At 38.2% G+C, this 16,020-nt stretch overlaps 1 protein-coding gene across 5 annotated transcripts; it reads left to right on the forward strand.

The window, feature by feature from the left end:
- The first annotated feature begins 1,947 nt into the window (after positions 1-1,947).
- sf1 (splicing factor 1) lies at positions 1,948-12,936 on the forward strand. Of its 5 annotated transcripts, none has more exons than XM_087259850.1 (12): positions 1,948-2,330; positions 3,210-3,338; positions 5,152-5,227; positions 8,057-8,209; positions 8,299-8,388; positions 8,478-8,661; positions 8,749-8,864; positions 8,959-9,066; positions 9,172-9,358; positions 10,729-10,942; positions 11,658-11,822; positions 11,913-12,936. In XM_087259850.1, exons 1-12 carry the CDS (start codon positions 2,084-2,086, stop codon positions 12,233-12,235), a joined length of 1,992 nt encoding a protein of 663 aa, XP_087115976.1. In that variant the 5' UTR covers positions 1,948-2,083; the 3' UTR covers positions 12,236-12,936.
- Positions 12,937-16,020: the final 3,084 nt, after the last annotated feature.

A 16,020-nucleotide genomic window follows, 5' to 3' on the forward strand; every position in this document is an offset into this window, starting at 1 on the left:
CTAATATTAATAATGATAATACGAAAACACATCTATATTAACAATAATGATCATTTTGAAACGAAAACTAGTAAGTGCTACAGTGTTTGTGCTGATGTGTGCTATAATTCTAGATAGGCTACCTGACGACTCCATTAAAACTTGAATCTTGAATCCATTAAAAATATGATAACCATAAATTCTATCATTTAATAAACTTTATAGTTTGAATTAATAGTTAATTTGAAAATTAAGTTATTACATTGTTCTGATATTGCTAAATTGGGTGATTTGTGCAAATGCATAATGTCGGAGACTCATGTGTCTGTAGAGGACATCAAAAGTAATGAGATATAGCTTTTTGAAAACTGCTAAACAGCATTTTAAAACTGCACTTTTTTGTTTTGTTATTAATTCTCATTCATTCATTTTCTTGTCGGCTTAGTCCCTTTATTAATGTGGGGTCGCCACAGCGGAATGAACCACCAACTTATCCAGCTAGTTTTTTACGCAGCGGATGCCCTTCCAGCTGCAACCCATCTCTGGGAAACATCCACACACATATTCACACACACACTCTTACACTATGGACAATTTAGCCTACCCAATTCACCTGTACCGCATGTCTTTGGACTGTGGGGGAAACCGGCGCACCTGGAGGAAACCCACGCAAAGGCAGGGAGAACATGCAAACTCCACACTGAAATGTCAACTGAGCCGAGGTTCGAACCAGCGACCCAGAGACCTTCTTGCTGTGAGGCGACAGCACTACCTACTGCGCCACTCCTTCGACCGTTATTGATTCTAAGGGTTCGAATTATACAAATGTAGAATAATTAGCTAGGTCAGGATATAATGTAATTCAGTAGTGTAAATGGGAAAAAAATAAACTATAATACAAATAAAATCTAAGTTTAAAATGTAATTTTATCACTCATATTGACTTACTGTATCTACCAAAACCTGACCTGCACAGTAAAGAGTAGATAAGATACTGCTGTGTATATGTATATCATCATTTTTTTGTGACACTGTATACCAATAATTAACATGTTTACAGTACTGTGACGGTTGGATTTAGGGTTAGGGTAGGGTTATTTTCATGAGCTAAAGTGTTCATTTAATCCCTTTATTTATCGTGGGTCGCCACAGTGGACAGAACCACCAACTTATTCAGCAAATAAGCAATTCCAGCGTTATGGATGTGACATTTGCAGTAAAATTTCAGAAACAATGCTCATCAAAAGGATAAGAGTTGGCTCATTATAAAACAAAAATGATTGATTTAATTTAATTTGGCATTTTTCCATTTACTAGGCAAAATCTTCGTTATTGATGTGACAGATGGGGAATTGCCGCTCTTGTGATTTTGGTAAGTCAAATATAATAGTTTGAAAACATTAATGGAGACATTTTTGAGTATTTTAAAGCACAAAAACCCAGAAACAGTTTTGCTATTATGTTGAAATCTTTTTTTTATTTATGACAAGGTTGACATTTGCATGGAATTGCTCCTATGTTTTACACAGCGGATGCCCTTCCAGCTGCAACCCAATACTGGGAAACATCCATACACTCATTTATACTCATTTTCTCCACACAGAAAGGCCAACTGCCAAAGCTGGGGCTTGAACCAGTGACATTCTTGCTGTGAGGCGACAGTGCTAACCACTGTGAAAAAAACACTGTCGCCCTAATAAAATATGGGAAATGTAATTTTCGTTGTCTGCCAGCCATAACCGTATCTGATCTAGCTACAACCTGACCACACCGCACAGAAAGAGCAAACCTATCCTGGAACATATGGCCGGCTTGGCGACCAATGAGAGGTAAGAAAATTGCTCCGACGGAAACACGACAGACCTTAAATGATCCAATGAATGTTCCCCAAACACAGATTGACACGACTATCGACCAATCGGATATTTCTAAATTGACGTCAAAGCTCCTTTGTCGATCTCAGCGGACGCCATCTTATCCAGCGGGTGACAGAAGAAGGTTGCGTGGTCGGAGACACGCGTTCGTATCAATTGATTTATCAACAAAAGAAACGGATACATTCTGTGCAGATATCGAACCACGAAGAAGCCCCTGACGCCCAGAAATGGCAACGGGAGCTAACGCAACCCCGCTTGGTAAGCTGCACCCGAGCATCGGCGCAAAGCGAGGCTTTGACTCTGGCCCCGGTCCGGGGTTAATGCCTCCGCCTGGGCCTTCGGTGCCTTTCCCGCTGCAGAACTTCCAACCGCCACAATTATCAAACCCTGGGTTCCCGCAGTTTCCCGGAGCCGTGAGCTCTGCGCTCTCAAACCCTATCGTAGTAGGACAGCAGTCTCAAGCGGGAGGCGGAGGTAAACACCGTGGACAGGCCTTGACTCCTTCAGGATCAACGGCCTCCATTTATAAAAGTAGAATGGCTGGTTACCGTCATTAATAGTCTTACTTGTTTTTACAATGCCATTGCATAATAAAAACCTTTGAAATGTGTAATTATTTAACATGTGGTTCATTTGGGGGATCAAAACTTAATCTAACGTTACACGTTAAAGTATTGTGTTGTATTTAACACTGAACTCTGAAATGAAATACGATGCAGAAAAATCTATTGTTTTGAAATCGAGCAGTGTTAACATTAGACAATAAAGTGCACACTGTTTTTGTAATATAGATTTTTTTTCAGTTTAGTGCATAATATGGTATAAAAAGGATTGGGAGCTTTTACACAGCAAATGTACATGCCCAGACTGAACAAAGATGTTTATTACATTGCAGTGTTTATATGGCTAACGATGTTAAGTTAATATAACGTGGCATATAGCAGCAAACTGCTTGCTTAAACTGCTAAAAACCTTAGAATGCTGTCTTAAATATTCCTTAAATTATTAGTATGTTTCGTAATATCACTTTTATGGAAAAGAATAAGTCCTTTTCCAGGTCTTTAAAGTAAAATATTTCAACATAAGCAAGAGAGGCAAAGGTGAAAAATTTATGGAAATTTCAGACGACACTTAAGAGGTTTTTGCATCTGAACTCTTCATATTTATAATTTCTTTTTAATTAAAGAAAAAATCCTATGTTTACTTTTTAAAAGTGTAATAATTCAATAAATTAAACATTTTGCATCATAAAGACATGGTGAACGTTTCTGTGAAAGTTTTGGTCTTAATTTACAGGCTTTAGAAATCCACAAATCAGACATAATGGCTTAATTTTTTTACATCCCCTGTCAGATTTTGGACAGAAGAAAAGGAAAAGAAGTCGCTGGAGCAGCGAGACCCCTGATCAGAAGACTGTTATCCCGGGCATGCCCACCGTGATCCCTCCTGGGCTGACTCGGGACCAAGAACGAGCTTATATAGGTGAATATCTAAAATTTGCTATTACAACATCTGTCAGAGTCATAGAGTTTAGGTTGCAAAACATTTTGTATGTGAACGGGGGAATATTCTGTCTACACCCAAACAAGTCAATTTTTTTTTTGTCCCAAAACTTGTTTATAATTTTTTTTCTCACAGTTTGCACATCACATGAAGGATGTAACTGCTTAATTTCATTAGTCTGACTTCTTTGCTGATACAACTGATGTCAAATTAGTGAAAGAACCTTTATGTTAAAGCAACAGTTCAAAACGGTCATCTCTATATGTCTCAAATGACTTTTCTCAGAAATGGTCTTCTCAAAGAAGTCAATCCATCGAAATTCAGCACTTTGCCCCGTATTTACTAGAATGCACTAACTCCATCAATGTGCAATGTGAGTGCCATTTATTTATTTTTGTTCGTTTAGGACACACTGAGGTATTGGTAGCACTGTCAATGTTTGCATATACCATCTGATGTCCATTAGCAAGAACCCACTGTGTTTTCTGATGTTGCTGCTTGCTGTGAACTGTCTCCAGCTGCAGAACTCCATCACTGCTCATGTTTACTATGCAAAAAATGTCTCGTCCAATTCGACTGCGAAAGCAATGCAGGTCCGATACTGAATTGCTAAAGTCATCTCCATCCCCTTGTGTCTGAAAGCAGTGTGTAGTAAATTGCTTTCTCATTGCTGTCAGGCACTTGTTTTGCAGTAGCATGTGGTGTAGTGTTTGTTTCGACTATAATGTGACCTAGACCTACATCTCTTTAACTACTCCTCCTTTTGATAACTGACACCTCATGTCTCTTACCCACCATCAACCTGCACCATTCAATGTGGGGTCCGATTCTCTTAAGCATGTCATAGAGAAATGCATGTGAAAGCCCATGAAATGCTTCCATGAGTGATGCAGTAATTTGGTTGGTTACAGGTCAGTCTTTGGGTTTGTACAGGCTGATTTGGTTGGCGTGGCTTGAGGCCTTAGCAAAATAAATTGCATGATAAAACGACCTGCTAAAGGCTGATCTGTTTGTCTTAGAACTTATTTATAAATATTGGATTTTACTTAATTGAGTATTGTTTGTAACTACTGGTAAGTTGCTGACGTGTCAATAACTTGAGTGTTGAATGTAATTGTTAATGTATTGGCTTTTCACACCCAGTGTTAATGGCTATTTTTTTTTAACATAGCAATTTCATTTCATTACGCTGGTGTTATTCTATAACTTTTTATATGAGGATGCATTTGCTCAAGCCATTTAGCCAATATGTTTTTTGATTTCTTCAAACACAACTTTTTTTCCCCCCTCGACAGGCCTTCATGTTTTTGCCACCTTTTTAGCTCATGTGACCTAATGTTTTTAAGGATATGCATAATGTGAATTTTACTTCTCAGAGTTGGTGGCATAAAATGGAAAGCCTGTTGCTATGATCTTTTTCTGAAATGGTTATTTGCTGAAATCCCTTCAGGTTTCTGAAATTAAAATTGGCTGAACATTTGAAACTTGAATTTCTGATTATTTGGGGAATGGGCTCATGAGAATACACAAGCTTAAACCGAAGTATGCTTTGCAGAATTCCTGTCGGGCTTTCAGTGTTTCAGAAAAAATACTACAGAGGATCAAATGTCTTTACTTGACCTTGATTCTTAGTGAACTGTCAATTTACCATGGTAATTTTTTGTTTGTTGCTTAACCCTAGTCACATTGAGTTTTACAGTGTACTGATTCTGGTTTTGTGGGGTCTTTTTGTTGTTAACCACATTTTTCTCCATCCTTGTTTTTTTTTCTTTCCTAACCTGATTTCTTCCAGTCCAACTGCAGATTGAAGACCTGACACGTAAACTGCGTACAGGAGACCTGGGAATCCCTGTTAACCCTGAGGACAGGTCGGAATAACGATTTAAACCCACCAACAGTAACATTTTCTTTACCTTTTCAATGCGCCAATTTAAGTGAGGCCAGTTCGTAAGTGTACTAGTGTCTATGTAGGGGTAAGTAATTAAGTGACAGAAATAAGTTTAAATGCCTTGCTTTTAACTGACATCATATCTTTGCCTCTTAATTGAAGAGTTTAGAAAGTTCTTTTATTGTAATTAAATAGATTGTATTACAAACCTAAACTTTTCAGTGTTTTAAACACTTTGTATTTTTAAAGGGTCACGAAATGACAAAACACATTTTTTGAGATCTTGATAGTTATATAGGTGTCTCGCGTTGCTAAAAACACTATTACGACACATTTAATTTAGCTAAAAAGTGAAAATTGGATGTTTTTGCATTGTTTAGAGCAAATTCATTCTCCTGGGTTGAAAGGAGAAATTTTGTAGCAACGTCACAGCGACGAGATCATTATGTAAATTCCAGCATGGAGATTGGCTGTCTGTACCAGTTGGTACAAAGTGACACAATTGAGTTTTCAGTCAGCGTGCTCTAATATAAACAAGATGCAACTTAATTAATATGCATGATATAGCTTCGAAGCCCCCTTTTACCTGTTACAATGTTTAGAGAGATACCATGTTGTGTTGCCAATCATAATTCAAACAAGTAGAAGAATTGTTATGAGACATGAGTTGTCAGTGTTGCATTTATAAATGTGCCGCAACAGGTTTTGTTTCCATTTCCCTGTGATGAGAGCACAGCTCGCATGTGGACCCACATGTGTGGATTACAGTGGTCTGCTAACATGCGACAAAAATGTTTGTAAGGGACTTTATTTTTTATTTTTTTAAACGAGAGCTTTTCGAATCTAGAAATGATGAATTGACGAATCTAGATTTGCTACTCATCTTAAAAAAAAAAGAAAGAAAAAAAAAGACCTGGTTCCAGTTTTGATGTTTACAGGTTTAGTAAGTGTGCAATCAATGTTCTTTGTTTGTTTATTCAAATGGCAAAGTTAGTTAGTATCATCAGCAGTACTCTTATTTTTTTTGAAGACATACCTTAGTCAAAATGTTTTAGTTACAAAGTTACTACAATATTAAGGACTAAAAGATCTGCTGTAAAATGCTGCTCCGAACGTAAACACCTTAATCAAACTATTACTGTTGTGTAGTATTTTTTCATGGCCCTTTAAAAAACATCTGATCTGTTTTGTATGTGGAGGCAAAGATTTGAATAAAGGCTATTATTGTAGGACATTGTCATACAAAAAATCTGACTTTCATTGGCTAGCCAGTGTTACATGCTTTTGAAATTAAGTTGTCTTGCAGAACATATCTTAACAGAGTGATGATTAACTCGACCCATCAAAACGTGTAGGCATAAAACCAACAATTCTTTTGATTGTCCAAAGTAAATCTTGTTTACTTTTATTCTGAACTGTTTTTGTAGATATTTAATTGCATGCTTTTCATGTGCTATGATACTTGTGTATTATTAGAAATGCTGCAGTAGTTTTATTGATTCTCCCAGTGTAGTTGCTGTAGTTGAAGATAGTTGGTTCGGTCATTATTTAAGTTTTTGAAAGTATTAATTTTTTATTAGATTATATATTACATTACTGCCCTTTTTTTCTAACCTCCGAAATCCAGTCTTAAACACATTCAAGTCCTTAAATTAAAAAAAATCTGAATGGTTGGTTAATTGGATGGTCAATAATGGTTTTCCATAATGGGGCTACCACCATTTTGTCCAGGAACTTCCACAGTATTCCAGATTTCCGCACTGGAAGACCGCTCGGAGGAGTCTCCTCTGAACTTTTCTTTCTGGAATAACCTTAACCTTAACACTTTGATCACTTTGGCCGCTCATAGACTTCATAAGCATCCAACATAGCAGGAATGTCATGTTTCTGACGTAAGAGTGTCTTTTTAGTAGCCACATCCCTTGCTCTCTGAACAGCCTTAGGTTCTCCGGCAGAATCTTAATCCGACGTTTTTACACCGCCAACTCTTCTTAAAGGTCTATCCACTCCAGGATTTAGGAACGATTGCTCATCAACTTCCAGCTCGCCAAAAACAAAGCTGGAGGTGCTTCAAGTTGTCAGCGCTGGAGATATCAGCCCAAAAGAAAACCAGCAGAGCATTCTTTTCTCTCTCCCCCCAACCCTCTTTTCTCCTCTTCGGGTTACCTCTCATGAACTTGTCACGTTTGTGTGGCTGTACTGTTTGAGAGCTGTTGAAGGTTAATATTTAATCCAAATTTATTTCTCTAACCCAAATTCCCAGTCTCGTAACTTTTTTCAAACACAGAGCCTCATTGTGCAGGTTAACAGGTTTTCAGCACCGTCCAAGGGAAAGGTAACATTTGGGATGCTCTTTGAGAGCATGTGATGAGTTAGATCAGCGTTCAAGAACAGGCGCTCAAGTGTGTTGGTTGCCCCGTTTGTCTCAGATTTTGTCCTGTTGTTCATCCTGCAGAAAAATTGAGACAAACCCATTTTAGTTATGCCTAAATATAACTTGAGACCCAAATTTTGCAACCGTTTTTTTAATAGAAGCTGCTGACTTCTCTGACTTTTTAATCTGAACTTTTTTTCCCTTCCTAATTGTTCAATATAGTTTTCTAGGGTGCGTTATTTTTTTTGTTCGTCTCGTTTTTGTCACTAGAACGTGAGCACTCTGGGGCATCCCATGCACTTTTTAAATGACCTCCAAATTAGTCAAACACATCTCAGTCAGAATAGGCAAGTCATTGAATGTTTAGCTGTTGATAACCATTACAGGTTTTGCATTTTGACGCCGTTGCATCTTTCTGTTCTTTCCTTTCCTCAGGTCTCCATCTCCTGAGCCCATTTACAACAGCGAGGGAAAGCGGCTTAACACACGTGAATATCGCACACGCAAGAAACTGGAAGAAGAGAGACATTCTCTCATTACAGAGATGGTGGGACTGAACCCTGAATTCAAACCTCCAGCTGACTACAAGTATGGCTACTAGAAGTGTTGTTTTTGTGTGTGTAAACCTCTTTAGCTCTGTCCTGTCAGGTAGTTTAATTGTTTTTCTTATTTCTCAGACCACCGGCAACACGGGTCAGTGATAAGGTGATGATTCCTCAGGATGAATATCCAGAGATCAACTTTGTTGGGCTTTTAATTGGGCCACGGTGAGTAGTGTGTCTTTGAGCTAGAGACTCCCAAGTTAAAATACTGATAGCGCAACGTAAGTAAAAAAAAAAAATATATTTTTTTTTAGTGGAAACACTCTGAAGAACATTGAGAAGGAGTGCTGTGCTAAGATCATGATTCGCGGTAAAGGCTCAGTAAAGGAAGGAAAGGTGGGTCGTAAAGATGGACAGATGCTTCCAGGAGAAGATGAACCTCTTCATGCTCTGGTCACTGCTAACACTATGGAGAATGTGAAGAAAGCTGTAGAGCAGGTGAGATCCCTTGAACAGGTGTTTAGTGATGTTACTAGAAATGAAAGAAAAATTGTTCAATGTTAAGTGCTTGCGTTCTGTCCACAGATTCGTAATATCCTCAAGCAGGGCATTGAGACCCCCGAGGACCAGAATGATCTGAGAAAAATGCAGTTGAGAGAGCTGGCACGGCTAAACGGCACTCTGAGAGAGGATGATAACAGGTGAGAGACTCGCACAGATGCATTGATCGTACGTTTAGGGCAGTAGCTGAGTAAATCTCGTTGATTCCTGTGTGCTCACGATTTGTTTTCTTAGGATCTTGCGGCCGTGGCAGAGCACAGAGCCTCGCAGCATCACAAACACAACACTCTGTACAAAGTGTGGTGGAGCAGGTCACATCTCTTCAGACTGCAAGTTTACCAGGTAACACAGAGCAATGTTTTTCCTCCATCAAAGAGGTGCATCACCATCTGGCCATGTCGAGTAAGCATCTGGCTAGAAAAATAATTGTATTTCTCTTCTCTGCAGTTCCTTTGCTCCACGGCCAGGTGAACCACCCCAGTCTGCCCAGGATAAAGCTCGTATGGATAAAGAGTACTTGTCTCTTATGGCAGAATTAGGAGAGGCTCCAGTCCCTTCTTCTGGTGGAGGCCATAACAATGCTCCGCCTAGTGGACCTCGTCCTTCAGGACCCAACAACAACCAGCCACCACCAGTAAGCCCAAACAGTCTTTCTGTTCTCCCTTATAGGGTGCCTATTTCTTCTTGCTTTTATCAGGGTCACCATGTTTCTTGAAAGTACTTAAATTTTAGACTTGAATTTAAGGCCTAGAAAGCATTTATGTCAAAACTTATGTCCTTGAAAGAATTGAATTTAAGGTTTATAGTGTTCTTCTGTGCTGCTTTCAAAAACTGAGCAAAAATATTGTTCATTCTTAATTTAAAAAAAAAAAAAAAATAATAATAATAAAAGCCTTTTGTCAGTACTCCAGAATCTGCATTTGGAGGTTACAATTAGTTGAATTCAATGCTGCTATTAAAGTTCTTTAAACATGACTTTAAAGTGGTCAACATTTTTGAAAATGATATTCAAATCCTCATTATGACATTTTTATGTAAATATTAAGTGCAGATGAAATGTTAAGTATAGCTATGACTTTCATTGCGCTATATATGCTTGGGGTGTAAATTACGAAGGTGTTAGTGATTTAAAAGTCTTTGGATTTGGTTTCCATGAAAGACTGTTTTATAAATGTAAAGTTAAAATGGACAGCCTTTATTTTAAATAACTTTTGCTAACAATGTAAAGATCCCTAATAATATTGTTGCTATTTAGTTCACCCTTGCTGAAAGTGTTTAATAAGATCCATAATAAAGAAAGATCCATAAAATATGGATCTAGTATTCATGACTGTTTCTGAAGAGTATATTTAAAGGTCAAAGTAGGTGGGGCTTGTTGTCGCCATCTTAGTAGCACATCACCATGCATCACTCACAGATAATGTCAGTTGAACAGAAGCCAGACATGGGGGCAGCTAGAGATACCTGACCGGGGTTTTTTTTTTTTTTTTTTTGGTTGGCGTATCATGTTCATATTCTGAACACACATGCTTAGTTGTAAACTTTATAAATGCCTTTACTAATTGGTCTTTTAAAGTCACTGTTTTGATGTATTGATTAATGTTAAGCATAAGAAAAACTTATTAAGTGATTCCTTACAAATATTTCCAATATAGACTGTTATTATGCTAGGCTGTTTATGAATGCAGGTGTAAAATTATATAATGTTTCAGATGACTTTTATAACGCCAATAGCTAATCAGTTTGTCGGATTCTGGTGTGTAGTAAAGTTTTAACTTCTAATATCAAATAAAAGAAAGTTATAATATAAAATATCACACAAAACGGGACAATGAATGTACGGGTTGGGTGTCTTAACATGGGTAGTCTATGGGATTAAGTCTCTTAGATATGGCCTCTAGTAAACAGGCAATGAATTGCCCTTTCAGTTACTGTCTTGTTCGTTTCAATGGTATGTTGCTGATTAACAATAACCTAATTTTTGTCTTTTTAATCACTTTTCAGAATCGCCCTCCTTGGATGAACTCCGGCCCTACTGATAATAGGAACTTCCACGGCATGCACCAGGGTCCTGGTGGCCCTCATAACTTCCCTCCACCAATGCCAAACATGGGTGGCCCTCCTATGCCACCAAATCCCAATGGAATGCCTCCGCCCTGGATGCAGCCACCCCCTCCTCCAATGGGCCAGGGCCCAGCACCACCTGGACACCCCATGGGTGAGTATTAGCAGAGATGAGGTAATACATTTTCCTTTATGGATGAAATCATGCAGCTGAATCCTAGTCAGATGGGTGATGTTTCTGCTTATTTTAAATTTCCACACACAACTCCAGACTGGCATCTTTGTTTGGGCATATTTTAGTATTTAATCAATTGTTCTTGAATTCTCTTAGGAAAATGTATTACTCAAGTAGCAAACAGTTATAGGTGGGGTGTGTTCATCACACTTTTTTAAAATAAGCATTTAGCTTTTTTATTTACACAACAATGGCCTGAAAACACTAGAAGTCAGCTTCAAAATTGCATTGCCTTGATGTGATCTGCATAATTGTATTTGGAATATTTTTTGTGTGTTAAGTTTGCATTGTTTTGCCAGCTTGCTGGCTGATTATGCACAATATAGCAAATAGGTTGTCACTTTTTCACATGAACTGAGATTTGAACGGCATTGTTATCATCTACCATTACAAACCCTAATGAAAAACATGCATTTGTTGTCGTGAAAAATGCACCTTTTGAGTTTTTATCCTGCAGCAAATTGAAATTGAAATGAAAGCCTTATATTGGTTAATGGATTCCTCTCCTGTACTATTTTAACTTATTACTCCCCATGGAAATAGCTTAGAAAGCTTGCATGGCGTTAAAACACCAACCGACTAAGTTAGTGCTCCCGAACGCTCAAAATCTTTCCTTCACTTGTCTGGTGATCAGGCTTATTGCCACCACCCATGGGTATGATGCCCCCGCCACCACCACCTCCTAACAACCAACCACCTCCTCCGCCCTCAGGACCTCTTCCGCCATGGCAACAGCAGGCTCCTCCCCCTCCACCCACCAGCAGCATGGCAACCAGTGCTCCAATGCCATGGCAACAAAGTAAGTATATAACAGAGGTACTTATTAGGCATTGAAGGCTAATAAATAATCTTTTGGGATTGAAATGACTTAAATTTGCTGTTCCCCCAGACACGACCACCACTTCCACCCCTGCCACTGGAAACCTGCCCCCCTGGCAACAGCCTCAGCAGACGGCCGCATCAGCATCTCAGCCTCCTCCACCCATGGGCAACCCATCCATGGTGCCACCTCCACCTGGTGTCCAACCTCCGCTTCCTCCTGGTGCCCCGCCTCCTCCACCGCCCCCTCCACCTGGCTCAGCTGGCATGATGTATGCACCACCGCCTCCACCTCCACCCATGGACCCTAACTTTGTGACCATGATGGGCATTCCTGGTATGCCACCCTACGGGATGCCACCTGCACCTCCACCACCTCCGCCTCAGAGTTAAAGGCCTGCTTTAGTCTCTGTGGCCCTGTGAAGGTGCAGTAAAGATATACACTCAAACATCACAGGACTGTACCTGGTTCTGTTCATTTAACAGCTTGATGTGATTAGTTGCTAAAGATTTATTTTTCTTTCGAATGGCTTTAGTTCAGACCTGTTTCCCATGCTTGGACAAAATAAATCAAATTAGCGAGAGTGTAAGTGAGACCATGTGGTTCATTTTGTAAATTTGCTTCAATTGTTCATGATTTTTAACTGTAGTATTTGATCTCTTCGTAGGATGTTTGTTCAAAAGAAGTTGATGTGCAGGGAATGTTTGTTTTTGTTTGTTTTGTTTTTGCCAGCTTGCTTTTCTCCATGTTTTCTTTTCAAAGTCTCCAGCGAGTGAAAATGACATCTGCTAAAGTTTCAGCTAGCAACATTCCGACAGGTGTATAAACCACCGTTTACACTCTTAACCAACTGTGCATTTGTTGCTGCATAGTGTAAAAGGGCATCAATGATGTCTTCGAGATGTTGTAGATGATTGGCTTTCTCTATTTAGGTGGTCTGTATTTTATTTTATTTTTTGTGTTCAACTTGTTCCCCCACCCCTTTCAAAATTGTTTTTATTTAAAAGAACTTTCATTAATTGCCTTCCACCAAATGTATTTCAATATTTTTGTAATGAAGCATTCAACTAAATAAAAGTTGGCATGGTGTTGAGTTGGTGCTGTCATCTCTGTCATCATTACTGTCCCAATTGGCATTCTAGAAACTGTGACCTTAGGGTATGTGCCATGTTTTTCCATTTAGTTTACATTTCAAAGCTCAAAACAGGAAATTGTCATTTACTACCTTTACTCATTACAACCCTTTTTTTGTTGAAAACAAGATATTTTGAAAAAAGCTGGAAACCTGTAACCATTGACTTTTATAGTGTTCATTTTTCCTACTATTGAAGTCAGTGGTTACATTTTCAGCTGTCTTAAGCATATCTTTTGTGTGTTGTGAGTAAATGGTATACATATAAACAAAACATGTATATCAAAACTGTTTTAATCGCTGAACATCTTTAGAAATGGAAATATACATTTAAATTACAAGCTTCTGCATTTTTAAACTTATCATAGTCTCTTTTTGCTTGCTCTTTTACATCATTGCTGTTATGAATGCATCACAACCTAAACAGTCAAGTTACTGTCGAACTCAAAGTATTTTCCACTCCTCCTTTTCGTATACACAGCATCTCCGTTTTCTTACACTGAGCTATTACAGCAAATTACAATATCCCATTTTAAACTGTCAAATTGCAGAAGTCTTACCTAGGCGTAGTTTTCAGAAAGTTTTCCTCTCCTGTGCTCCACTGCAAGCTGATTTAATTAGGATCCGTTGCTCTTCTGTACTCTTCAGCGAGCCTATTTAAACCGAACCAGCATTAAGTGCTCCTCATAGAGCTTATGTGATCTAGATCCAGCCTAGTTGTAGCTCCATATTCTTCCCTGTCCTGTGCTTCTCAGAGAGCTTATATCATCAGAACCAGCATAGTGTACCAGTAGTGACCTGCTCCTTATTTTATTTTTTAACTGTTTTATCATGCATGATCCCAATTGTCTCCTCACTAATCTTAATGCAGAATTATGGAACTGTTCTATATTGCCAATTTTCTGACAAGACATATTTTACCTTGAAATCAAGCCTACCTGTATCATTTGATAACAAATGCAACAGAAAATACTTCCTCAATACATAAATACTAATAAATACTCTTCACACTCACTGGCCACTTTAATAGGTACACCTGCCCAACTGCTCGTTAACACACATTTCTAATCAGTCAATCTCATGGCAGCAACTCAATGCATTTAGGCATGTAGACATGGTCATGACGATCTGCTGCAGTTCAGACAGCATCTAAATGGGGAAGAAAGGTGGTTTAAGTGATTTTGAACGTGGCAAGGTTGTTGGTGTCAGATGGGCCAGTCTGAGGCAAATGCCTTGTTAATGCCAGAGATCAGAGGAGAATGTTAATTTATGCTACTTTAATTATTTTATGTTCAATCAACTAAAAACCACTAAGCTAACCTAATCGATTTGCATTGGAAGGACATGAAGGGACAGTGTGTGTGCGCAACTCAGCATTTTTTACAGTGTGTCTATGTGTTGTGATATGTATTTTTCTGTAACTTTGTCCTACGCTTCCAGTCTTGACCAGGACTCCCTGGGATAGAGATATTGTATCTCAATGGTACATTCCTGGTTAATTAAGCAAAGAATTAAATAAAAATGAATAAAAAGTTTGTTTGGTAGAATCTTATTGATCACATAAACAACTCTTTGTCAGCAATCAGTATTCCTGCAACTGGCACATTTCAACCATTCAACTCATAGAAAGCTACAGTTGAGGATGTGTTTATATCAAGAAGCATATTCATTTATAACATTAACTTTGGGGTTCTTTAAAAGTAACCCATCTTCTGATAACATGCAATGTGGACAAAAATCTCTGGAGGCAAAAGTGGGTCCAACCCGGTATTAGTAAGGCATACCTAATAAGGTGGCCTGTGAGTGTTTACTCCAAGGGCAATATGTAAAGACAACAGCACTGGGTCTAAAATGGACTTCAAAAATTTGATTGTAACCGTTTTAAAAATCTACGTTTTAAAAAATAAGACCTTGCAGCTTAGAGATTAACCAAAGATACAGTACTTGAACCAACATTGACAAAAAACATGCTGGCACACTGTCAAGGGGGAATTGGCAGGATATAGCTGTTTAATTGTATCAACAAGATGTGAGAATGCAGCAGATTTGGACTGCTGGAGCTAGCTGGGAAAAAAAGGATTACTAATATAGATAATAGTAGAAAAAATGTCAAATGGGCAGGGCTTTGTTTGACATAATTTGCTGTTTTAAATATCAGATAAATAATTTGTAACTGTAATTTGATTAATCAATTTCTCCTGCTTCTGTTAAAAGCAGGTGTTTACTAGAAAATGATTATCAGGTTTAAATCCTGCACCAATTCAATTCATCTTTATTTCTATAGCACTTTCACAATGTAGATTGTCTCAAAGCAGCTTAACATAGAAATTGAAACTGTCAGTCCAGTTTTTAGAGTTTAAGTGTAGTTTAATTCAGTGTGGTTCAATTTTCACTGCTTAAAGTCCAAACACTGAAGAGCAAATCCATTGATGTAAATTGTAGTATAGATTTGTTAGTGCCAGAACCTTTAGATCTAACATTTGAACACAATAACAGTTCCCCTCAGACTTCCACATCTCCCTCTTAATCTGCAAGATGAAGTATTTAATGAAAGACAAACCAAACTCTAAATTAAAATGCTGATAAAATAAAAAAAAAAAGCTAAAGATGGAACTGACATCATGCATTTCATTTTGAAGACTTTTAACTTATCGATGAGACTGACAACATATAGTGACTGGAACTTCTAGAATTTCAAAACTATTTGTGCTAACTTAATTTACTGTAGTATCCTATCACTGAAAATCAGCTTTTATAGTAAATTAAAACAGAAAAACTGACAACCAGTATGTTTGTTCTTCGAAAATGGGTTGCACATGGATGCTCTTCGAGTGAAAAAAAATAACATCTACTGAACTTACTAAGTAATTATAATGGGACCTATTGTGATATAAAAATCTGGACAGACAGTGTTTCATGATTGGGCAAATCCTCCAAACCCACGGCTTTGTGTCACTAGGCTATTGTGACTCTTAGACAATTGGTCTAAATGCATTATGGCCCGCCCAGCCTGTAAATATATAGTAGCCTTCTCGTGTATTGACT

This window comes from Danio rerio, chromosome 7, assembly GCF_052040795.2.
Source record: "Danio rerio strain M-AB ecotype USA chromosome 7, GRCz13ab, whole genome shotgun sequence".
NCBI classification, from domain to species: domain Eukaryota; kingdom Metazoa; phylum Chordata; class Actinopteri; order Cypriniformes; family Danionidae; genus Danio; species Danio rerio.